The 26767-nt window shown below is 30.6% G+C and overlaps 2 protein-coding genes across 2 annotated transcripts; both read left to right on the top strand.

Annotated features, from left to right (window-relative positions):
* The first annotated feature begins 14120 nt into the window (after window positions 1-14120).
* On the top strand, window positions 14121-15530 carry LOC124943353 (UDP-rhamnose/UDP-galactose transporter 6-like). Its single transcript, XM_047483869.1, has 6 exons — window positions 14121-14238; window positions 14344-14492; window positions 14603-14730; window positions 14818-14962; window positions 15043-15257; window positions 15464-15530. The coding sequence occupies exons 1-6, from the start codon at window positions 14121-14123 to the stop codon at window positions 15528-15530; spliced, it is 822 nt and encodes a 273-aa protein (XP_047339825.1).
* A 2046-nt stretch (window positions 15531-17576) lies between these two features.
* Window positions 17577-24197, top strand: LOC124943352 (TITAN-like protein). Its single transcript, XM_047483868.1, has 9 exons — window positions 17577-17668; window positions 18012-18138; window positions 19214-19307; window positions 19413-19502; window positions 19598-19647; window positions 20217-20262; window positions 20448-20869; window positions 21121-21198; window positions 24115-24197. Exons 1-8 carry the CDS (start codon window positions 17577-17579, stop codon window positions 21139-21141), a joined length of 942 nt encoding a protein of 313 aa, XP_047339824.1. The 3' UTR covers window positions 21142-21198; window positions 24115-24197.
* The last annotated feature ends 2570 nt before the right edge of the window (window positions 24198-26767 follow it).

Below are 26767 nucleotides of genomic sequence, written 5' to 3'. Positions count from 1 at the left end.
GTGAATTAATCGAAGTATTAACTAGATCAATATTATAAATTTCGTTCTTATGAAAAAATTATATTTATTGAGTTGATATGAAATTATCTAGCATAGCATAAGCTATCTTTAAAAGTGTTCTAATGTTGATTACTAATTGCTTGATTGCGATTGAATTTGAGATTTGTTCAGAACCTTAACAATTCATTGTCGCGCTAACTTGTGTAATGCTAACATGCATCCATCTTCGTTTTACGAATGATTAAAAATTTGGAGTATTAGGAAGATTAACTGGTTAGTACGAGTGTAACCACCGAAAAATTGTTCTGAAAAAAGTTCGAGGTTCGAGAAATTTTCATATCGATTTACGTAACAGAAATATTTTTTAATAAAATATTATTTTAAAATATTTATAAAAATATGTACTCACATCTTGAAATTAATTATGACAATAATTAATTTTGATTAAATTTCAAATAAGTTTTTAAATTTAAAATAATCAAAATTAAATTTAATTAAAGAAATATGTATTTAAATTAAATAAAAATAATTAATTAAAATTATTATTTGTTTGATAAGAGTCATCATTTTTTTTTAAATCAATAAAATTATACGTATACAAACGTATTTTCAACTAAAGTCTCTTTTTAGTTCAAGGTTTGGTGATACTCGAGAAATGTCTTTTGCGCTATATCCTCCGTACCCTTTTAAAACGGTCTCTAATTTTTAAAATATTGGTTTTACAAAGATTGATTTTTATTACGTCTTATTTAATCAATTCTTCGGGTCCTAGATATGAATAGGTTTTTCGTGTATTTAAAACTGTAAAAATAATATTATATTGCTGGTACCTGAAGTTGATGTCGACGATAGTGAGGAAAAATACCTAAAAGTATCAGTATTAGGGTATTAGGATCTAAAAATAAATCTCAAATATGCCCTTATTAAAATATTTTTTATGAAAATATTCTAAAAATATTTTGAAATTATTTTTTATTTTTTTTCCAAAATTTTAAAAAATGAATGACCCTATAGATGACCCTACATGACACTTTGTTTTCACATGATTAAAAGTACTCTACGTTACCACTGGATCAACTCTATACCATAGGTAACAATTCCTGAGTTCGGGGTGTTTATATTTTATACATTTTTTAATTTTATATATAACGATCATGAAAATAAGTAGAGTCACTTGATATTCACAACAACATAGTTGTACATACTAAAATAATAATCAACTGAGTTGGAAAAATATTCAATTAATTGAATTATCAAAAGAGATAAACAATAATACTTACATTTAAAATGAACAATTTTTTTTTATAGCTTATTGTAAGACTGACTCAACCCTATCATTTAAAAAAAATATGTCCAGAGCCGACCGAAATGAAAAAAAAAAAAAATCATTTAGTATAATTTAATCACAATTTTGTTCTACAGCATTATAATTATTTTTATCAACTTTTCAAATATAAACATCAATCAAACTTTTTATATAAAAGATCAACAAATTTTAAAAAATTTGACTTTGAGAATTTTTAAATAAATGATAACAAATTAAAAAAAAAGTAAACAAAATGTGTGGGTGTTTCCGAAACCCGGACCCGTTACCCGTAGTTGAAACGGTATTTACATATTTGTCACTATATATTTTAAGAGCAGTGATAGAGGGAGGGAATTTGGTGAGGGAATGACATGGCATCACCTTCATTGGTTGGAAAATGTAAAATTGGGAGGAAAGAGAGAAAAGAGAGAAATTATTTGATTTTTTCAGCGAATAAGATTATGCCACGTCATTCCCTCACCAAATTCCCTCACCAAATTCCCTCACCTAATCATTTCTCATATTTTAATACAACTCTCCATCCTAATTTCATCTTCGAAGCTCAATCCTCTTCTCTTTCTCTCTCTCTACATATTATAGAAGAAAATACAGCACCATCTCTCTCCTTCGCTCCAGATCCCGTAGGAATCTAAAGATCAATCTTCTCTTGATCGAGCACGAATCTACCTTCAAATCCATCGTCGATCGAATACGAATCTATCACCAACGCCATTGTTGCTCTGGGACGTATGTATATCCAACACAATCTTGCTTACTTGTAATATTGATTTGAATTAAAAAACATGCTTCACGTCAGATTTAGGGTTTTATTTGAAATTTCAGAATTTCTATTACTGCATGTCTATTTATTTATATGATTTGTATTATCATTAACATGTTTATATAATGCAATAAATATGTAGATCTGTTTCTTCAATTTCATTCGCAGATTTTTTTTTTTTTTTTTAAATCCCCTAATGCTTAGAATGTCAAGATCTCGTTCCAATAATGAATTGTATAACTGGGAATAGAGAAAGTTTGTGCCTTTGGAAGAACAAGTGTGATTGTATAAAATTCTTATTTGATAATCTTTGTATTCTTTTGTCAGATTGCTAAAATGCTAAAATGTCTGAAGATATTTACTTGTCAACATCTCTTGCAAGCTATCTTGATAGTAAGCAGTTTTTTTCTCAATTTATTTGATTTTCTTTATGTATTGTGTTTATTTTCTTCAAACTCTAGAATTTAAGCAATTTCATAAAGAGGTTAGATGCCAAGATAAATTGTTACTACAAAAGATCACAATCTAATGATGATATTTAAGAAATATTGATAATATATATATATATATATATTATAAATATATTATCAATATTTAGAAGAGAATAAAAAGAGAATGAATGGTTGAATATATTAAGTAAAAATATATAATTTAAAATAAACTTTATATATACATGATATATTATAATTTATGTTTTTAGTTTAAAAAATATTAAATGATATATATCTATATGTAGATCGGTATACATAATACATATTTATAATATATATTGGTCTTATTTGGAAATGTTTTCTTTGGACAATTTTTTATTATATTTTATTTAAAAAATATATTTTTTAATAGTTTATTAGATATTGATTTAAATGAAATAATGTTTTTGAATTTTTTTAGTTAGGTATATATTAAAAAAATTAATAATATTTGTTCGTTATGAAAAGTTTTGAAAATTCGAGTAAGTTGAGTTGAGTTTGAATAATTTATTTTATTTAAATTATATTTATTTATTAATATCTCAGTAAAGTTTTTTTTTATAATAAATAATGTTTTAGATATATTTTTTAAAAATTATGTATATATTAACAAATTTAATAATATTTATTTATTTAACTTTAATTTTATTTTGTTTTTATTTTGCAAGCAATGGACCAATAATATTTCAAAAACAAAAACAGGCCCAAACCAATTCAAAGAGCCCATTTCTAGACCTCAATACTCCTTTTCATCCTTCAGATTAGTTCGTGCCTTTTGGCTTCTCTGTAGACTAGACCTATCTTCTTCACTCTCCAGTCTTCGGACCGCGCCAGAGCAGATCCACGCCGGTCGCACACTCGAACCTCGATAGCACAACTCAACACTCAGGAGTCTGACAACCTGATCACTTGTTTCAGCCGAATCAGCCGTCGTCCAGACTCCAGACGAGTGAGTTTCTGAGCGTCGTTCATTGTTTTCCAGAATGATTTCTGAATCTTTTAGTATATTAGTCTCGTAGTCTAGTAATATGTTAGGAATAAATAATGTTACCAATGTTAGGGTAGTAAACTTTGACGACTTAGTAATTAGTTTAGAAATAAGGATTTAGGAATTAGGTTATACGAAAATATTGTCTTAATGTGCTGACTAATTGCTAAGAATACCCAATTGTTTTAATATACGTATTCTATGAAGAAGATTATGAACAAAATTAGAATGAGATGAGGTTGTACCAATTTTGAAAACAAATTTCCGAACGAAATTATGTAATGGAAAAGTCACTAGTGTGCTAGATTTCTAAACTATTTAATGCAAAAAATCAAACTTCTCTTCTTTCGAGTCTTAGTGTGCTAGATTTCAAGTTCTGTATTGTTGAATTAGATTAAAAAAAACGAATTTCAATTTGCTTCAGAATCTCGCTGTGCAGGTCCTGTGTTTGAACTGGTTTCATTTCTTCCTGTTGTTATTAAATGCATCAAAACAGATGATTTAAGAATGTTAAAAATATGAAGAATAACTGTATGCTTCTGTATTAACATTACCATTTTCGTTTCGATTGAAGCTATGTATTTTGTTTCTTTCATTTTTGTATTTTGTTTCTTTCATTTTTGTTTTGAATGTTGATGTGATGATAGATCAGGTTATGAAAGAAATTTCTTGGTGTTATGTGTGTCAATTTTCTGTTACTGGTCAGGTTCATTAGGGTTATTAGAACTTTAAGACAAATTTTCTTCTGTTCATGCTGTTTTTCAGGGTCCTGAATGTAGAAATTTCTTGATCCTCTACAGAAAAAGCCATTCTCCAGTGGGGTGTCAACGTATGATTGATAATTTATATATGTTTTGTTATTTCAGTTTATAGAGAACCTCAATGTAGTTTCACAATTGTAGATTGGGATGGACTTTGAAGGAATTAGAAAAGCTACTTCCATCCTCCAAGCATTTACATTCAACTCGGAGAAGAAATGCGGAGGTGTTGCATTGAAGCTGGTAATACAATATAATGTATGTATTCAGAGATAATAATTTGTTAAACTACAAAGTAGTGTTAAACTTTCATTATTATACGCATTCCTTTGAATCATTCTAAGTATCTCTTAGGGTTTTGATGCTGTCTTATGAAACTATAGATATATAGGGACTTGAAGCTTAGCATCATTTTTACACATGATGATGATAGCCTTTTCATTTGTGATTGTGTGATCTTAATTCTATTCCTTTTTCAACTTCAAGTTGATACAAATAAAATTTGTGGACTTAACTAAGATGTTACTGATGCCAGACAGAAGTTTGCGTTGTGTTGCGATTGCATACAGACATGAAAATTTCGAAAACATCCCACATGTTGAGGAGGAAGTGTCTACTTGGCAAATACATGATGATAACCTTCTATTTTTAGCCATTGTTGGCTTGAAGGTATTATTCACTACTGGTGTGCATCTAGTCTACTATAATTTTTGTAACCAGATGTCATATTTCATGTTTAATCATATTAGCATCTTGATCTAAGTCTCATCACTAGCTTATTGTCTTTTTGCTCGAAACTAAACTAAATTATAATATGAAGAAGGCTATTGCGTAATTGATTGATCAATGCATGATCCTTGTCGACCTGGTGTTAGAGAAGCTGTTCGTTCAGAACTTCCAACGGGAAAATGTCCTCAATTGAAGCATGAAAATCCCGGCCATGCCAAACAATTGAAGAACACGCTCATATTCAACCAAATTGGAAAAACTTTTGAAATGGTTTCTGTGGTGTCCCAGATTGAATTATGTAAATCAATCTTGACACTGAACCTGCCTATAGAGACTAATTTAGTATAATAGAATATCATCTTGACACTGAACCTGCCTATAGAGACTAGTTTAGTATAATAGAATATCAGTGAATTTTGAATTATTGGCAATGATCCAATAGCTCATTTGCTTATATTTCTATCTTCTTCCATGTATGTTTTTTCAGATATGTAAGTTGTAAAAATGAATTTATTTTTGTCTATTCAGTACATTCATGCGGTTGCTGTTAGAGGAGTCCATTATTTACATCGACCAGGGCCAATTCTTCAGGATGTTGGCTTTTATCTTCTTCCTGGCCTGCTATATTGCTTAATGTTTTTTTTAGTTTTATATAAGAATGCTTGCTAAATTGTTGCAACTGTTTTCCGTTCTATTTCAGGAACTTGGACAGGATAAAGCTTATATAAGCGAGGCTGTATTCAATTCTGTCTTCATATCCTTTTTCCTGGTATGATTCTCCTATTATACATTACCATTTGCTTTAATTTTTGGTGCTTGTTCATTCGTGTTTCTTCTCTTTGATATTTGGGATGCAGTGGACTTTTCATCCTTTTATCTTCTAGAGCAAGAAGATTTATACGGTTCTTGCTTTTCTGAACAACTTCACAAAAATATAATACAATAAGACCAACAACTTATTACTAATTTTTTGGATTCTCTCCTCATTTATTAGTAGATTGATAGATTGTTGATAGATTATTGCTGGCTTATTATTACCTTTTTTTTTGTTTAGATTCAAGCTGCAAATGAGCTCAAAGAAGTATATTTTCGAAGTATATTTTCTTCTTTATGCTTATGTCTGATAGAGACATTGTTAGCTTCTTTAAGTTCTCAGAATTAAGAGCTGGAGATCCAATGGTAACCAATCCTCTTTATCCCCTTATCACACGATTTGAAACTTTGGTAAACGAGAAAACTGTTGTTCAATTAGGGATACATTTTTTTTAAAACGTTATATTTTAAATTAATTTTTGATACAACACTAAGGTCGCATCTATTATAGAAAATTACAAAGTAGCGGTGATTGTTCTTGCTCTTATTAATCAAAAAAATGACCAAGATACAAGCAGGGGAAATTCCATTGGCAACTCAAAATGCATTTGGTTTAAACGCATTGAGGCATTTGTTAGTTCATTTACGTGTTCAAACAAAAACACCTAAAATAACAATAATATTAAAAAGAAATGTTAGTATATTTAAATAATAAACATTATATTTAAAAATATAAAAATTAACTTACCATAAAAAATGGAATACAAGCTCCCGTAGTTGTAGTCGAATCAATTTTCGTCTTCAAAAGACGAACATGATTCATTGATTGAGCCAAGAAATCGGCTCTCCAAGCAAAGTTTTTTATTTCATCAATATTTCTTAAAAGACCGAGAAACATTGATGAAACACTGGAGGGATTCATCGATGGACATATAAGACATCCTATTACGTGCAACACATAGGTGCTCACATATATGCCAATATCCTTCGAATTCCATGGAGATATTTTGTAGATTTTCTCTCAACCCCTTCAATGATATTTTAGTGCCACTACGGCCTGAAATATAGTGGTCGTCGCCCAATAACTCATAACATTTTCTTCAGTTTCTTCTCTTCCAAAATTCTTTTCAGTGACAGCTTCGCCATAAATGCGAAAACCCATAATTCTCAAAACGTCCTCTAAGATAAACACTATACGAATATTTTCGACAATAAAACAATGTTCTTCTATAGAATAACAGTTTGTTAATGTCAAAAACAAGTTTAAATCTGTCATCATCATATTATGTATATGATGAATATTTTCAAACCCGGTTTCATTAATCCTTAGCAAAACTCGGTTATCGAGATTCCATTTTTCTAATTCAACTTGATGGTTGCGGGTAGAAATTTAAAATAAGAAATACAAAATTAAAATATAAATTTAACTTAGGCGACAAATTAAAAAAAAACAATTATGTTACCTGCTTGGACCTATTCTCCATTTATGGAAGATTATCTAAAGATTCAAATGTTTCTGGTTGTAAGATTATATGAACATAAATTTAAATGAGTCATAAAACACAACACTACCCGACATTAAAATATACTCAATTAAATATATAAGGATAAATGAAAAAAACTTATAAAACAATTTAATTTTATGTTAAAATTTTGGATGTTATCATTTTGGTACCTAAAACTGACAACATCCTAAATGAGTTTTAAGATACCAAAATGATAATATTCAAAATTTTAACTTTAAAATTAAATTGTTGTTTATTTTTTTTTTTCCTTTATCCTTACATATTTAGTTGAGTATGTTTTAATGTTTGGAAGTTTTGTGTTTTATTACTCATTTGAATTTATTTTTAGATAATTTTCCAATTAGAAACACTTTAATCTTTAGATAATCTTTCATAATAAATGAAGAATAGGTTTAAGCAGATAACATAATTGTTTTTTTTTTAATTTGTCGTCTAAGTTAACTTTAGATTTTAATATTGTATTTCTTATTTTAGATTTTTACCCGCAACCATCAAGTTGAATTAGCAAAATTAAATCTCTACAACCGAGTTTTACTAAGAATAATGAAATTGGGTTTGAAAACATTCATCATATGCATAATATGATGAAGACATATTTAAACTTGTTTTTGGCATTAATACATTGTTATTCTATGGAAAAACATTGTTTTATTGTCGGATGTAGGCGTATAGTGCCTACCTTAGATGACGTTTTGAGAATTATGGGTCTTCGCATTGATGACGAAACTGTTACTGGGAAGGATTTTGGAAGAGAAAATACTGAATAATTATGTTATGAGTTATTGGGCGACAACCGCTATATTTCAGGCCGTAGACACTGAAATATTATTGAAGGGTTTAGAGAAAACCTACAGAATATCTCCATGTATTTGGAGGATATTGACATATATGTGTGCGCTTATATTTTGCACGTAATATGATGTCTTATATGTCCATTGATAAATCTCTCCGGTGTTTTATCCATGTTTCTCGGCCTTTTTTGAAACATTGATGAAATAAAAAACTTTTTTGGGGACCCGTTTTTTCGGCTCAATCAATGAATTATGTTTGTCATTTGAAGACGAAAATTGATTCGACTACGACTACGGAAGCTTGTATTCCATTTTTATGGTAAGTTAATTTTTATATTTTTTAAATATAATGTTTATTATTTAAAGATACTAACATTTCTTTTTGATATTATTGTTATTGTAGGTGTTTTTGTTTGAACACGTAAATGTGTTAATAAATGTCTCAATGCGTTTAAACCAAATGCATTTTGAGTTGCCAATGGAATTTCCCCTGATTGTATCTTGGTCATCTCTTTTGATTAATAAGAGCAAAAATAAACACCGTTAATTTGTAATTTTCTATAATAAATGCGACCTTAGTGTTGTATCAAAGATTAATTTAAAATATAATGTTTAAAAAAAATGTATCTATAATTGAACAACAGTTTTCTCGTTTACTAAAGTTTCTATTTACTGCATAATGACAACAAGATATAGGGAATCGTGTGAACAAGTGATAAAGAGAATTGATTACCTTTGGATCTCCAGCTCTTCCTGGAGTTGTCTGCATTAATCTTCATTCTGAGAGCTCCAAATTAACCACAACTCTCGACCTGACAATCCAGACACTTTAAAAATTAATTAGTTAAAAAGTTGATTTCATATTTTAAAAACGTAATGCGGTAATCAAATTTGGTGTTGAATTTAAAATATAAAGTCTTATTAGTCTAGTTGGTTAAAAGATTGTACTTATTTTGTTAGGTTGTAAGTTCGAAACATACATATAACATTTTTAATTTTATTTTTAACAATTTTAAATTTATGGATGAGTAAACTCACAATTAGGGATGGCGATGGGGCGGTTCGGGGCGGGGAATGCATTTACCATTCCCGTACCATTTTTATTTCGGGGATTTTTTTAATACCATCCCCGCCCCGTTCGGTTTTTTTTCGGTTTCGGGGAATCCCCGCGGGGCACCGTTAATAAAATATATATTTTTTAAATAATAAAATTATCCAATAAAATTATATAAATGAATTTTTTAATATAATATATACTGTAATATATTGAAATTTTAAATTATTATAAAGAAGTAAACTTACTATTCTTATAAAATATAGTGAATAAATAAATATATTGATGATTTAACTATATTTATAGTGTTCGGGGCATAATCGGGGGTGAAATCGGGGCGGGGGACACAAATACCATCCCTGCCCCATTCTCGTTCGGTTTCGGGGAAAAACCATCCCAAACGGGGCAATTCGGTTCGGTTTTCGCGGGGCGGTTTAAAATTGCCATCCTTACTCACAATCTGACCTAAGTACCCATTTACTCTCATATATATATATTCAATTTAACCACAACTCTCAACCCGGTAATCTGGACATTTTAAATATTAATCATGATTATATATATATATATATATTAGTTAAAAAGTTGAATTTATATTATTAAAATGTCTCGCGTTAATCTAATTTGGTGTTGAATTTAAAATATAAAATATTATTAGCCTAGTTGATTAAAGGGTTGTATTTGTTTTTGTTATGTTGAAAATTTGAAACGTTCTTATAACATTTTTAATTTTATTTTTAACCGTTTGGGTGGGTCAACTTACAATCCGAACCAAATATTCATTACTCTCATATATATATTCAAATTAACCAAATCTCTTTTCCCGACAATTCGGATACTTTAAGTATTATTATATATATAGATTTTAAATATTTTTTTTCCAATAAAAATTTTGATTTTGATTTTTTCTCATATCCAAACTAGCTTTGAAGTTCAAAACATCATTAGATAATTTCCAATGTTAATTTTCCAAATTAAGATTGTGATTATCTGAATAGTTTGAGAGTTGACTCATTATTTATCTTTATTTTTTTTAAATGTGTTTATACATGTGGTGAGTATGATACCAATTAGTTGGGCCTATAAATACACATATTTTATTTTTACTTAATTTTATTAATCTAATATATCTAATTAAAATTAATCATATTAAACTAAGTAATTCAACTAAATATTAAAAATTAAAATAAAATATTATATACTAAAATAAAATATATTACATAAACTAAAACATGAAACCCAGAAAGGGAAGCTGGACGTGCAAGGATCGAGGAGTTCCGCGGTGATCACGCTTGTCTTCTTGAGGGGAAAATCCGATCCCGATGATTTCTTGGTTAAGTTTTGGGAGGCGTGGAGGGGAAGAGCATGGGAGAATTCGCGTTAGGAAGGGCCAAGTGATTCAAATTCGGTAAACTTGGCAATCGATTGATGGATGTTCAACTGGTGTGAGATTCAAAATGCAGGTGGTCGGTGTTGCAGGCATACTTAGGAAGGAGCAGGGAGATCTGGGAGAACACGGATAAAAGCATGCAAGAAGCTTTCCAGGATATGAATGCTCTCATGGTATGTAAATTAACTATAGGCAGCGAATTGCAAACACTCTAAGCTGCAAATGCACTTGGCTCCTCCTTTCAGGGGTCAGGTCGATTCAGATTTCAATATCATGAGCTTGGATATGACCTCTTGTTTTTAGGAGTTGAGACTGTTTTTCCAATTCCTTCATTGTGGGAAAGAAAATAAAGGAGATTAGTAGTAAAGTTTTTATTTTTAAAGAGGTCAACATTTTATTAAGATTAGCTTAAGTTGAACTCCAGTAATTTTAGTATTGAGTATTAAAAATCATTCTCACTTTAAAGCTGGAATGACCTGTTTTATCCAGACGAACTTCATCAGATATTTTGTGTTCCCTTTTTGCTCACTACTGTTATATCTTTTAAACTAGTTGCTTAGTTACTGATTTAGTATATGTTTGTATTTCCTTATGCACACTATACATAAAAAATAACTTAGTTTTGAGCAGGTTAATGGTTAATCTGGTGGTACTAGTTAGTCATCTTCTGCATATTTGTAATTGAACTTCATTTACATGAGGAGGTATTTATAGATTGTTTAATACCAATGAAGCTATTTATAGCCCAGATAACATTTCCACCTTCTAAAATTGCTGCATTTTCTTTGCCAGTTTTTCTATTGCCTTTAGCATCCTCTCCCTCAAATGAGGGCACAAACTTGCATCCACTTTATAATAGGGTGAATCTTTCTAACATGTTTGAATACACATATTTTTCATTGTAGTTAAATGAGTTACCCGAACATTGTTGGGTTGGTTTACATACTTTAAATCCTATTTCAGAGCTCTAAAGTATTGGTCCTCATTTTACAGAGCAAAGCTAAAGAGATGATGATGCTAGGTGAGAAGATGAGGCTTAAACTTCTGTCAGGGTCGAGTAACCAAGCTAGTGGTCTAGTCGATGATGAGTTGGATTCCAAAGAAGAAATGCAAAATTGGTTGCTAAGTGTTGGTATCATTTCACCAGTTACAAAAGGAGTCTGCTGGTGCTTTGTATCATCAACAGTTGTCACGACAGGTTCTCTTTTTGCCCCATTACTTTTGGAAGATCTCTCTCATGAACAAAAATTTGGCAAGATATTTTTTCTTCTTCGGTTCTAAAATTAGCGGTATGAGTTTAGGTATCACTAGAATTCATACTGTTATATTGTGCTTGAGGTTCTTGTGAAATTTTGTATTGTTAGATTTACGTTTCAATGACAGAACCATTCTATACCAGTTGGTATTTTCTACATCTCAAACCAAAATAATACTTTAGCCTTCTAAACTGATGTTTCAGTATTTTCGTCAGGTTCGATAAGTCTTGGTCACTTCAAGTTATGTTACACTTGTTGTTTGGTGGAAGGATGTTTTGATGTTATAAGTGTTTGAATCCATTCAACTTTTTCAGGTGGATTCCGGTAGTTGATTCTAGCTTTATATTTATTGGTCTTGCTTGCATGTCTCTCAAGGTTACAGAATACACTCTCTCTTAGGTGTTACAATGGCTATCACAAGATCTTATTGTGAGGATTACTGCCTAATTAAGATGTGAGATGCTAATAGTAGTGATTGGTGTGTCTCACATCAATTATGTTGAAGAATAATTGAATTCATGTTATCATGTGTATTAAGCGTCCTATGCTTACTTGAGTGCTGTTTTTTAATATGGTTAGGGAGCTGCTGCTTTCACTTGCACATGTGTCTGCATACAAGCTTTGGGTGTTCATGATTGATTTAGTATGTTATTGTTTTGAATGGGACCAAATGTGATGTTGAACATTCTAAAAAATATAGCTTATAAGAGATTACCTTGATATCCTTATATTAACTATGAGATAGATTGTTGTGCATATCATGAGTAATCATTGGAAACAATTAGTAAATTAGTGTAAGAGAAAAGGGGAGCAGGTTGTAGAAATTCTTGGTCGTTTAGAGTGTTTGTTGGTAGGGGTAAGCACGTCTTACTGAGTATGATAATATAATTATTAATACCTGAATATAGAGGTAGAAAGAAAGTTAGGTAGATACTCGAGAGAGCTGCTGCTGCTTCTAAGGAAAGCATCCTGCCATCTTCTTCAACTTCATTTGCTTCATCATCATTTACATCAATCTAAGGTCCAATTACAGTTTTTTAATGGCTTGTTGAGATGAGTACAAATAATGTAATGACCTAAATGGTTCCTATTCCTAGTTTAGCTGTTTAGTTTGTAATATATTTCCCTTTAAAAGCAATGAAATACAATTTTGGTATAAATGATGGTTGTTTATATTCCTATTTAAGTTGATGATGAAATGACGTTTGATTCTAGGCATTTGAATCTAATGCTGTTGTTGTTAAGGGTTCTGATATGCTGGAAAATAGTTCTGCTGGTGATACTGGTTCTGCAGATGCTATTGGGCTGAATGAAGAGGACTCTATTTTTAACACTAAGGTTGAAGAGCAAAATTCTGAGTAATCTGGACCTGACTAGCCTTAACGATTTGGGATATGTTGATGTGGATCAAGAATCTGATACAGAGCCTGAGGTTAATGTTTTTAAGACTGTTGTGGTTCAGCCTAACCTGATGAAGATTGCAGGAATTGAGTTTGAAGGCCATGCTGTTAACATTACTGATGATTTTTTTGCTGTTGGATTAGAGTATGCTTCTGGTTTAATTCTGAGAGAAGAGCATGCATTGAAGAGTAATTTATCCAAGGCAGAGGAAAACATCTTCTGTGCAGATTCTGAGAAATTCAAGTGCAGAAATAAAAAGGAAAGACAATGTTAATGCTGCTAATGGTGAAAATTCTAATGGAAATGCTGCTGATTTAATTTCTAATGGAGGTGCTGCTGGTGGAAAAAATTATGCATTAATGCATTCTGCTATTGAGAATGGAAATATTATGCAGAATTCATTTGAGGGACGGGTTATGGATGAATTAGTCTCAAATGCTACAGTTAATGAGGCTGAAGGAGGTTCAATTTCTGGAAATAAAGTTCATGGTCCGATCAAGGCTAAGAACAGATTTGAAGTTGATGCTGGCAAAAGGAATAATGCAGAAGTATCCTCAACTGGTCTATTTCTTAATTCTGATGTCTGTGTTCAAAAACAATTATAGAGGATAAAGTAACACAAATAAATATTCCGAATTATGACAGAGGAGATGGTTTCTGTGTTTTATCTGTATGGAATTCAAGATACAACTGCTGAAAGTTTGGTTTTTATATTTGTTTTCCACACGCACACACATACACACCTTGAACCACCAGCAGGTGTTGAAATTGACAAGTTATTATGGAGGAGGAGGAATGGTGAAGGTTTTGGTGCAATTGATTGATATATAATAATTGAAGGGAAGAGGTTATAGAAAATGGCACCTTCTAGCAAGTCTGAGAAGAAGGATGCAGTTGATGCAGCTGCATGGATGTTCAATGTCCTCACATCTGTTGGAATCATTCTAGTCAATAAAGCATTAATGGCTACATATGGTTTCAGTTTTTGGTCAGTTTCCTTTATTTTTGTTCATAATCAAATCATTATATATATATATTGATGACTCTGTTATTTGACAAATCAATGGATAATGCATGCAGCTACAACATTGACTGGACTGCATTTTGCTACGACAACATTGATGACTTCTATTCTGAGGTGGCTGGGTGACATACAAGCTTCACATTTACCAGTCAGCGACCTACTGAAATTTGTTATAGTCGCTAACTTCTCAATTGCTGGTATGAATGTTAGTCTCATGTGGAATTCTGTAGGATTCTATCTGGTGATGATAGATTTTAGTTGTTTTTTCTTTTTCTTTTTTTGTTTGGAATGAAATATTGATTTTTGTATACAAAGATTGCAAAGCTGAGCATGATACATGTGTCGTGCTTACTTGAAGTGGTTTTTGACAAGATTCGATACTCAAGAAACACGAAACTATGCATTGCAGTTGTTCTGAGGGGGTTGTTTGCACAGTTACTGATGTTAGTGTAAATGGAAGAGGTTTCGTAGCTGCGTTTATTATAGTATGGAGTACTGCTCTGCAACAATATTATGTGCATTTCCTTCAGAGGAAATACTCTCTTAGTTCTTTCAATTTGTTGGGGGCACACCGCACCATCTCAGGCTGCAAGTTTGCTGCTTATTGCCCCCTTACTTGATTATTGGCTCACGACCAAAAGAGTTGATGCATTTGAGTACAGCCTATCATCTATTGTAAGTAAAAAAAAGAAAAAAAAAATAGTTTAGAGTTTAGGATTTCACTTTTCATTTCATCTTTTTGTTTGTTGTTTCAGGTATTTATCGTCCTTTCTTGCACGATTGTAGTAGGGACTAACCTTAGCCAGTTCATATGCATAGGAAGATTCACTGCCGTATCATTTTCAAGTCCTTGGGCATATGAAGACAATCCTAGTATTAATACTAGGATTCTTGTTCTTTGGGAAAGAGGGCCTAAATCTACAAGTGGTTATAGGAATGACAATAGCGGTGATTGGGATGGTATGGTACGGTAATGCTTCCTCTAAACCAGGTGGGAAGGAACGCAAAATGTCAGTTAGACAGCAGAAGCAGCGCGAGGGACTTTCGGATTCCTCAGAACGTGATGAAAAGGTCTAATAAGAACAGACCATATATAAAAAAAGAAAAAGGCGCTTCTTTATCACCTCAAGTACAACCTATTGGATGGATGCTTGTTTTTCACTTTTACCTTAACAGATTTGAAAGCCCATCTGCAACGGCTAGTCCAGACTCCCCCACCCTAGCACTGGTTGAATTGCTCTAGCTGTTGCTTCAAGAAGCTGCTCATCACACATTTTTACATCATTAATATTATGTCTAACAAGTGTATGTTTAGACTTGTCATTGACTTTAAGTTGGTCCAATTTCAAATTACTATCATAATAATTAGAAATTCTCGTTGTACATTTTTAGTGCTTAGGATTTAGTCAATGTGAATTATTCACATGTTCAATTTTAAATATGATATAAAATTATTTATTAAATTAATTTTTTAAATAATATTTTATGAACATAAATGAAAGAAGATGGTCCCTCTATAATATTTTAGACTAGGAAATTTTTTTCCATTTAGATGAGACTATGAGAAAGTTTGAAAATTAATAATGATAATTATTTGTTACAAATAAATTTATTAAAAAATATATTTTTTAATAGTTTATTAGATATAAATTTAAATGAAATAATGTTTTTGAATTTTTTTAGTTATCTATATATAAACAAATTTAATATTATTTGTCCTCTATGAAAATTCGAGTAAGTTGAGTTGAGTTTGAATAATTTATTTTATTTAAATTATATATATTTATTAATATCTTAATAAAGTTTTTTTTTATAATAAATAATGTTCTAGATATATATTTTTTAAATTATGCATATATTAAAAAATATAATAATATTTATTTGTTTAACTTTAATTTTATTTTATTTTTATTTTGCGAGCAATGGATCAATAATATCTCAAAAACAAAAATAGGCCCAAACCAATTCAAAGAGCCCATTTCTAGACCTCCTTTTCATCCGACTAGACCTATCTTCTTCACTCACTCTCCAGTCTTCGGACCGCGCCAGGGCAGATCCACGCCGGTCGCACGCTCGAACCTCGATAGCACAACTCAACACTCAGGAGTCTGACAACCTGATCACTGTCCAGTTGTCCGGTGGTTCATCCGAATCAGCCGTCGTCCAGACTCCAGACGAGTGAGTTTCTGAGCGTCGTTCATTGTTTTCCAGATTGATTTCTTAATCTTTTAGTATATTAGTCTCGTAGTCTAGTAATATGTTAGGAATAAATAATGTTACCAATGTTAGGGTGGTAAACTTTGACGACTTAGTAATTAGTTTAGAAATAAGGATTTAGGAATTAGGTTATACGAAAATATTGTCTTAATTTGCTGACTAATTGCTAAGAAAACCCAATTGTTTTAATATGGGTATTCTATGAAGAAGAAGATTATGAAAACAAATTTCCGGACGAAATTATGTAATGGAAAAGTCACTAGTGTGCTAGATTTCTAAACTATTTAATGCAAAAAATCAAACTTCTCTTCTTTCGAGTCTTAGTGTGCTAGATTTCAAGTTCTGTAATGTTGAATTAGATTAAAAAAAACGAATTTCAATTTGCTTCAGAATCTCGCTGTGCAGGTCCTGTGTTTGAACTGGTTTCATTTCTGCCTGTTGTTATTAAATGCATCAAACAGATGATTTAAGAATGTTAAAAATATGAAGAAGAACTGTATGCATCTGTCTTAATATTACCATTTTCGTTTCGATTGAAGCTATGCATTTTGTTTCTTTCATTTTTGTATGAAGTTATTGTGGAATTTGGCTGAAATTTTATGAATTAGTTCAATTGGCAGAAAATTTGTGAACTTTGTATGAAGTTATTGTAAAATTAGTTCAATTGCCTGAAAATTTGTGAACTTTGTATGAATGAAATTATTGTGAAATTAATGAAGATGAAGTTATTGTGAAATTAGTTCAATTGGCTGAAAATTTGTGAAATTTGTATGAAATTGTTATGAAATTAGTTCTATTGGCTGAAAATTTGAGAACTTTGTATGAAGTTATTGTGACCGATCGCAGATTCGCCGGTCTTCAGAAGGAGAAGGTTTCTATGAATAAGAGAAGTGATCAAACCTCCTCTAACAGCTCCAAAATGAAGAAGGATGGTGTAATATTTGAGTTCTGTGAGGTGTGCAACCTCAATCATAATCAAGACAGTCGTCACAAATACTTTCCCAGTCACGTCAATTCACTATCCTCTATCATCTCTCGATTCCATAAGAAACTATCCATCATCCGCTCATACATGAAGAGTCCTGTCCTCCATGGTTCTGAGAATCGTGTTTGGTGCGTGTTCTGCAATTGCGATATTGAAGAACTATCCAGCTTCTTTGCCTTGTAAGTACTCCTCTCTGCTTTCCGTTGATACATGGAAGTGAAATTTTGAATTCTGAATATAATGATAGATTTGATGTTGAATACCTAAAAGCATTGGCCTAGATGTTATCATTCTGGCTGAACTTGTTTCTGAATTCTTAAAATGGTTGCAAATTTAGCAAGCTTAAGATTTGAAAAACAATCATGGTATGATTTTTTATCCGAATTCTTCTTTTCATGAGTATATGCCTTTCAATTATGGTAGAAATTGAAGTGTTACTAGTGCAACGTGAGAAAATTAAAGGGAATATTGCTGTCCCCTTTATTCAATATATTTTGTAAGTTGATCATTAATGATTGGTAGTGGCACTGCAATTCATCATCTGGCGAGTGCGAGTCATCTGAAGAACACCAAGAGTTTTTTGTGGAAACATGGTGGTAAGATGGATAAGGTGGATTCATTGAGGATTTTGGAAGCAGACATAGTAAAGGTATTCCCTATGATATTGTTTATTGTTCTTGAAATCCTTATATTTTCTTCAATATTTTATATCCATGATCTACAACTCTTTCAGTGCATGTTATCTTGTTATGATGTGAGTTGATGTGCAACCTAAAAGGTTTCTTACTTGAACTACTTCACTTGTAAGTTACTGAAACTATATGTAAAAATCATGTGGATTGTGGAGAAATGTTGAGATATTTGACCCGATAATTTACTATAAAATAACACCTTGTCAATAGCTCAAATAATAAAACAAACGCTTCAAACCACATAGGGAGAGTTCCTCAAAACTTGGATAAATATTGTTCAACCAAGACTAATTTAATTCAATTAAACGATCAGTGTAACAAATCTCTAGGGTTTATACAAGAAGGAGTAAGGAGATGAGAAAGAAATAGCCTGAGTTGAGAGAGGAATAGTCTTGTCTTTCAACATATATAATCCGATAAGAAATAACCTAGCTACTTTATTTATTGTAGTAAACTAACAATATTTGACTAATTAATTATATTCTTCATCTAATGGGCGTAGTCAGACCCATAGTAGCCTAGGTCCATTACATTCAGTTTGTTTTTCACTTGCTAATTGATCATATTCCTGTGATTCTATGGTCACCTCTCTATACATGTTCTCAAACCTTCTATTCTCATGGAATCTTTGCATGTGGCATGTTCTTTTTACGAACAGTACAAATATATTTGCCCAAAACAATTGTCATATGACATCTACATATCTTAGAAATATAAGTTTTCTATGACAATTGTGGAACCAAAAACAATTACCCAAAGAGGTGATATCAATGTCCTCATTTTGGAAAAACTTATTGTTTTTGTCTGTTTGCACAGATGCAAATCAAAAATAATTTTTTTAATCCCCCAACTAAATTTAGTTTTCAAACGTATCGAGATACAAAAACCATAAGTTTATCCAAATGGGTCCATTTTATTTTGCTAAGCTCTCTTGTAATGAACAACTAGAGTGGTTACAATTATCTCCATTTGTCTATGAGATTTTTTTTTATCAACAAATAACTCATTGAGTTTCCCTCTTTGTTATTTTAGTGGGAGAAGAAGTGCAGATTACTTAAAAGTGATGGTGCAAATGAAACGACTCATGGACCTCTGAATGATATCCACAATGATTTCAACTCTAAATGTATAGATACTTTCAATCAAAATATTAATCAGTCAATTAATTCTAGTTATATGAATGGTGTTTTGCCTTTACAAAAGAATACGGATGAGAGACATCAATTTACAGGCTCAGACTTCTCTTCAGTCAGAGACAACCAGACTCTGTATATGCGCTCACAGTTTGAGACAGTTCCATGCAATGCAAACTATTTAACAGGTGTGTATGCAATGTACATCTCCTATTATAATAGTTTGAAGTAATTTGAAGAATGTAATTCTAATGTTTTTCTTTTTAATACATATCTGACTCAGGTACAAGTAATACTTATGTTAGAAAAGATTCCATCAGTATTGGAGGAGGGGTAAGCATGTTCATTGACCTTGAGCATTTCATAGTTATTTTAAAAGGTCTAAGGGTTCATTTGATAAAACTGAAAAATTTAACTGTCGAACGAGTTTAGTCTCTAAAAGTGAATTCTCAATAGTTGAAGTACTTGTTATGCAAGTTGATTTGATAAAATGTGTAATTAATGTTAAGAAAAATACTTATACACTATTTTACTCTTACAACGACGTAATTTGGTTAATTTTTAAGGACTAAAGTTATCTTGTGAACACTCATACGAGATTATCAAGTTATGTAATTGATAAAGTATCTAATTAAGACATATTTTTTTGTTTAATTTGAGATGAGTTTAAATAATTAAGTGATTTTAAATAACAATTATGAGATAACTTAATTCAAATGATAGAGTTATAAGTTGTGTTATCAAAACACATTCTTAGTTTAGAAAGTCAAAGTATGCACATGAATAGAGACATTAGTTTGAGCATTATTGTAATTCTTACAACTCTGATTAGTTCCTTGCATAAATATTTTTCTGCTCTCTTTCTATTGGAAACTTTTTTGATTTTCTTGATTGAGACATAGGTCCATCTAGATGGAGAAGCGGTAAATAGAGAGATTGTAAATCAAGGTGAGCACTTAGTTCATTTTCTTTTACTGTATTTGGCCCCTATTGGAAACACTGTTCTGTCTCGTTTGTGGATCCAGATGACATTACATTTGAAAATATGTAATTTCTCAATCCAAAAATAGAAAGTGTTTCAAATAGGCCTATTGTCTAATGTAAGTCTTACTAATTTACATTTTTCTCCTCAGGCTTGAATAGCCTAACTAAAATCTCCATCCCTCTACAACAAGATGGTCAAGGAAATGTGCACTCAGGAGCACCACCTCCTTGGTTTGATCATCTAAATGCTGGACTAAAATCTGAAAGCCGGTCAAGTGGTTCTCTTTCGAAGCAAGGAGGAAAAAGTAAATTGAACCCAAATCGAGTGGGAGCTGCTTGGGCAGAGCAACGAAAAATCGAGATGGAAATGGAGAAAAGGGGAGAGATTGTTTCCAGAGATGTGGATCCAAACTGGCTTCCTAATTTTGGAAGTGTTTGGCAATCAGGCACCCGGAAGAAATCTAGAAAGGAATTTGAGTCTGAAGAGAAGAAAAAATCAGCTAATAATAAAGTTGATGATTCTGAATCTGAGGCGTCGATTAGGATTCAGCCATATGTTAGCAAAAGAATGGTAAGCTCAGATTATGAATTGTTTGAATGATTGTTGTAACCAAAGGTGGGGTTATTTGGGGTAAAATGACTAAAAAAAATCTTTATTACTTAATATTTCATGAAACAAGGCCTTAAAAAGGCCAAAGGCTTGATATGTCCTGTATAATATATGATGAAAGAATAGGATTCTTGTAAAAGTATCTAATCCTTAGCTTGTTTATTGTAGAGTATTTTATGGACAGTTTCCTTAACATGTTTTTTATATTGCAGAAAAAGGACAGAGGCGAGTGATTCTTGATCGATATAATGATGTTTTGTTCTGAAAAAGAGGTGCGGTTTCATCTACATGTAAGTTCATTAGCAATGTAATTCATTCTACAAATATTACATCTTCTTACATTCATCTCTAATATTATATCTATTTGAATGTTTTGAGAAGATAAATATGTTTTTGTAAATCGATTTACACATATGATAGATAGGGAAAAGGGTTAGTACTAGGGCTAGGACTAATGACCATGCCTTAGGGTTGAATATCAGTTGGTAGTTAGCAGTGAACAACCGGGGTTATAAATAAAATAGTATAAATAGATTAGTAGTGAATAGTGAGGGTTATGCAATTCGTCAAACGATGTGGTCGAAAAGTGTAGTCTCTATCATTCTTGATGCACTAAAAGGAGTCATTGGAGGGGATGGCAACGGGTGCCCTACCCTAATTCAATTTTTCTTATTTTAATTATATTTGTTCACATTAATTATTTTCATCTCGTAACAATTCTCTCTTTGATTGATTGGCGTTTCATTAATTATATTCCTTTTTATACTCTTTTTATTACAGATATTAAGCCCAATTATATTTCCATTTCAAAAAAAAAGTTTTATATAAATTAGCATTTGGCCTATTTGGTTACTATGCAAAATAAATATGAAAAAAAGTAAAGAAAATTTCATTTAAAAAAATCAAAATCCAAAAAGCTTTTAGAAACCTTTTTTTAACAAACACAAACTTATTTAATTTTATCTTTTATTTTAATAATTAATAGAATTATAATAAAATACTACTTTAGAGAATATTTCATTTCAACAAAAAAATTTATGTTCTTTTTACCTATACAAAAGAATAATTAACAATAACATCTTATTTACAAAATATAAATAAATTTATTTTTAGTTTGATAATATATATAATTTTCATCAAATACCTCTTTTTTTTCTTTTTTTTTATAAATAATGTGTTTTAATCCATTAAAATGTTTTACCAGATTTGATTGTATTTCTTTTGAATGACACAATAAAATGCTGTCCATTTGACTCCTTTTAGCTCATGCTGAAATTTCACATTAGATTAGCATTAAATTTTACCAAAATGATAACTTAAAATAATTTTCAACATACAATTTTTACTTAAATATGGTTATTTATTTATTTCACTAATAACTTCTAACAAGTAAGTACAAGAGCAAGATTCTAAAGCAAAATAGTAGAAATTTAGACTTTTATTTAAGAAGCTAAAGTACATGTCTATGAAAGAAGAATCATGAAACAAAAATAAACATTATATCTCTCTAGTGTATAATAAGATGTAACAACATCAGAAATTCCTCATTAACACTGAATTCCATCCACTAGATTAAGGATTTGTGTTTGTGTTCTTCCTATATACTTGCAAGTCCTGAAAGCCTGCAAAAAGAAAATTACCAATCTAAGAACTGCCAGGAAAATGATCATAATTAGAGCTCGACCAACCACAAATTATAGTTACACTACTAAATCAGGAACCTCAATGTGTAATAATATACTATTAGGTGTAAGAAGACAATACAATTGAATTGAATAGAATAGATCAAGTGTTCTTGTTTTAGTATATAATTTCATTCTACAAGGGTAATATAAGAAATGCCATCACTAAATCATCAACTAATACACCAAAACATCAACAAGATCATTTTGAATTGTATTGGGCAAAACACCCAAGATCAAACAAGTTCAAGTGAAGATCAACATTGGAAACCCAAATCAAGAATACTACAACAAGTTATCTCCAAACACTAAGCAAATGACAAGAGAACAAAACTACATTCAATATCCATTTTGTTAGCTAACTGAAAAGTTTAATTCATTGAAAGTCTTCCAATCTTAGTGTGTTTCTAAACAAGAAACTCAACACAACACAGTTTATTAGCCATGATGAAGAGAAAACATAAGCATTATTGTAATCCTTTTCTTGAACCATTTCAGACAAAAAGAAAAACATCAAAATGCATATCTAATTATACATAATACATGAGTGAATAAGGAAACTTTGAAGCTGATCCCTTTTCCATTAAACAGTTATATTGCTTTTATGCAGGAAGTTGTTGAATGTGTTAAGCAAGACTTTGGAAGCATTGACATACTTGTTCATTCACTTGCCAATGGACCAGAGGTCCTATTTTCTCCCTTTACATTCTATTATTTCTTTAAAATTCAATCTCTTATTGCCAATGAATCATATACAGGTCAGTAAACCTCTACTGGAGACATCTAGAAATGGGTATCTAACAGCTATCTCGGCGTCTAGTTATTCCTTTGTATCACTACTTAGGAATTTTCTCCCGATAATAAATTCAGGCATTATTTCGTCCCAATCTCTTTTTTGTATACACTGTCATCATCACTAATTTGGTAACTCAAATGTGTAATGCTGAAGAATTGACTCGGTTCTCTATTGCAGGTGGTTCTACAATTTCCTTAATATACATTGCTTCTGAAAGAATAATTCCAGGGTATATATATGTCATTTTCGCACCTCGACACGAATCTAACTCTCCTGATAAATTCTTGAAATATGTTATTATGGATTTTTAAACTCATCTTCTTTCAGATATGGAGGAGGGATAAGTTCTGCAAAAGCTGCACTTTAGAGTGACACAAAAGTAAGTCCTCTGTTTTATCAATTTTTTTATGTTGATCATGAATAAAAAATATTTACATACACATTTTTTTTATGTTGATAAAATTACATTTTCAATCTTGTAACCTTGACAATTTTCCAATGAGATCGTGACAGAATACTAGGTTCTAAATATGTCAGTTTTTTCCATCAATTTTTTCCCGATTACTAGACTTCTATGTATTTAGAAGGTACTCGCTTTGGAGGCAGGAAGAAAGAACAAAATCCGGGTCAACACAATATCTGCAGGTAATATGGCTTCAAGCCAGCAAGTTTTAAAAGTTTTCACTTTGATACTATTACAAACTGAATTTTGCATTTTGCTTAATCAGGCCCACTAAGAAGTCGTGCTGCCAAAGCTATTGGTTTCATTGAAATGATGATTGACTACTCAGTAAAGAATGCACCCTTTGCACATAGGATAGACAGATTGATGACCTGACAAATTATATCCCAGTTCAACCAAATGGACAAAAAAAGCAACATAGGATAGACAGATTCATCCTCCAGCCATGAGGAACCAACTCTAACTGAGTGTAAGCTCTATTTTTCCACATTTCCCCCTCCATTGGAATCTACAAATTGACTAATTTTGAAAGAGTTTCAAAACAATATTTGCTCGAGAAAGAATTATAAATTTTCAGCTGTTAACATGGGATTAAATGCAACCTTAATATGCTTTCGATTAATTTGAACAGATGAAGTTGGGAATGCAGCAGCTTTCCTTGCATCACCTTTGGCTTCAGCAATAACTGGCAGTGTTCTTTACGTGGACAATGGCTTGAACGCTATGGGAGTTGGAGTCGACAGCCCGGTTTCCAACTGGTAACTAGATTACTCACTAATACACCAATTCAGACTAATCGGCTATTATGAAGAGATAAGAGTGACAATTGAGCATCGTTTCTTTTTTAGTTATCTGTCTCGCTTTACATCTAGGTTCAGTCTCAAATGGACTATCAATTGGGAAATGTCATTCTACAATTAATAATCTTTTGGCTATTTTAAGACATTCTCTTGTGCTTGTCTTGTTCATCCTATAGAGAATTTTCTTAAACCATGCATGTCTTTAAGATAGATGACAAGCCGACATATTTTGTTATCACAAGTTCTTCATACTAAATAAGGCCATAGATGATTATTTTTTTAGTTTGCATTTAGTTGAATAAATCAACATTAGAAAACAAACACAATTTTCATCCCAAATTTCATTACTTTTATGAATGAGCTTGTATAGGGAAAGAGGATTTGGGTTTACATTTAACATGATCTTTATTTTTTAATTTAATATGATATTTGTCTGAGGAATTACCGAAAAACTTATATCCATATTAGGATGTTACAAACATATAAGCAAATATAATATAATAAAATGAAATCATTTATCAAAAGGTTGATTAGACATAAGTTTGACTCTTAAATCAGTTTCATACTTCATTGTCACCCTTTTTATTAGAATTTATTGGTCTAATACATTTTGTAGTGATTTAACACTTTAATCACTATGTAAAGTACTTTTGAAACTACCATTAAAAGAAAAATGATATGAAAGATTTTTTTTCAAAGAACAAGGAGAATTAGCTTCCTAATTTTTTAGGGTTAAAAGGGTTATTCTTTTATTTAGTTGCATATTTTTGACCAAACTAAGAATGAATTCAATGCCATTTCATTGCCAATTTTTATCTTATATAGTAAGTAAGAATAATATGACTTTAATGGCATCAATTGCCTTTGCCTTAAAGAAATTCATTGCAAAAATGAATCTATCATTAATTGGCTCAAAATGAATTTTCTAATGAGATTATGCCAAATGAAGTTAAATGTACTTAGCATTTGTAAAGCCCAAACTAATTTCCAGCAAGAAAATAATACTCAACTAGTTACCCATTTAAATTCACAAATAAACTCAAAATTAATCCAAACTAATGAAGTTATTTTTTCTTTCTCAATATAAATATTTTGTTTGAATTTTAAAAATTAACCCTACCCATAAAAATTAGCCCAATCCATACAGCCTTCTATGATGTTATTTATGCTCCCATAAAAGGTTTTACACATAGACCTCAGGTTTAGGTCATTTAGTTTAAGGAACCGGACTACAATAACATCATGTTAAATAAAACAGAAATAAACATTGTCGTGGGTTGGTTAGCGAACTTCATCTTCAACTTTCCATTGCTGCAAATTATGCGGTTTCCATATCTTTGGTGTTGTCGTTCTTGAGCAAGGAGGAACTCAAGCACAACAAACCCGTTTTTTTCAATTTCACAATTTACATTTAGATATTTTCAATATAAAGTTAATAAAATAAATTTAATTCAACCAAAATTTTTTAAAATTATGTTAGTAGTGAATCTTAATCAATAAATTAAATTAAAAAAATTAAACTGCAATTAAAATATATCAAATTGAAATTTATAAATGAAACTAAGACAAAATTAGAGCTGAGTCTTAAATCTTCTTAAAATGTTATAAACTTTTTGTACAGATAACTAACTCTCAAACAACCGCACATACAAAATGAAAAATTTAGACAAAAGTTTGAAAATTAAAAATTGTGAATATGATTTCATCATTTAGTTTTTTTTCTCTTATATTGATTGTCTTGGTTTGCTATTTATAATGATGAATTTTGACATATTTGAGAATTTTTTTTTGGAATTTATGGTTGTAAATAACACTACTATTACTATTAGTTTGCCCGGTCACGTGGCTTTTCTCATTTTTTTTTTTCACATCTATTTTTCTTAATCTCTGTAAAATTATAAAATAAATCAAAATTAATATATATTTATTTTATTTATCTTATTTATTTGCACAAATAAACTAACATTAATATATATATATATATATATATATATATATATATATATATATATATATATATATATATATATATATATATATATATAAACATTTTAGCATATTTTTTTTTTTAAATTTTACTTACACATAAGTTAAAATAATATTTTTAATAATAAATTA

The sequence above is a fragment of the Impatiens glandulifera genome, chromosome 6 (genome assembly GCF_907164915.1).
Source record: "Impatiens glandulifera chromosome 6, dImpGla2.1, whole genome shotgun sequence".
NCBI lineage: Eukaryota > Viridiplantae > Streptophyta > Magnoliopsida > Ericales > Balsaminaceae > Impatiens > Impatiens glandulifera.
The sequence above is the reverse complement of the archived record's forward strand: the minus strand, read 5'-3'. Positions and strand labels throughout refer to the sequence as shown.

Coding starts and splice junctions, on each gene's coding strand:
- LOC124943352 (XM_047483868.1), top strand. CDS start 17,577: ATGAAGAGTCCTGTCCTCCATGGTTCTGAGAATCGTGTTTGGTGCGTG. Junction 17,669..18,011: donor CTATCCAGCTTCTTTGCCTT/GTAAGTACTCCT, acceptor AATGATTGGTAG/TGGCACTGCAATTCATCATC. Junction 20,870..21,120: donor CATATGTTAGCAAAAGAATG/GTAAGCTCAGAT, acceptor TTTATATTGCAG/AAAAAGGACAGAGGCGAGTG.
- LOC124943353 (XM_047483869.1), top strand. CDS start 14,121: ATGGCACCTTCTAGCAAGTCTGAGAAGAAGGATGCAGTTGATGCAGCT. Junction 14,239..14,343: donor AGCATTAATGGCTACATATG/GTTTCAGTTTTT, acceptor TAATGCATGCAG/CTACAACATTGACTGGACTG. Junction 14,493..14,602: donor TCTCAATTGCTGGTATGAAT/GTTAGTCTCATG, acceptor TTGTATACAAAG/ATTGCAAAGCTGAGCATGAT.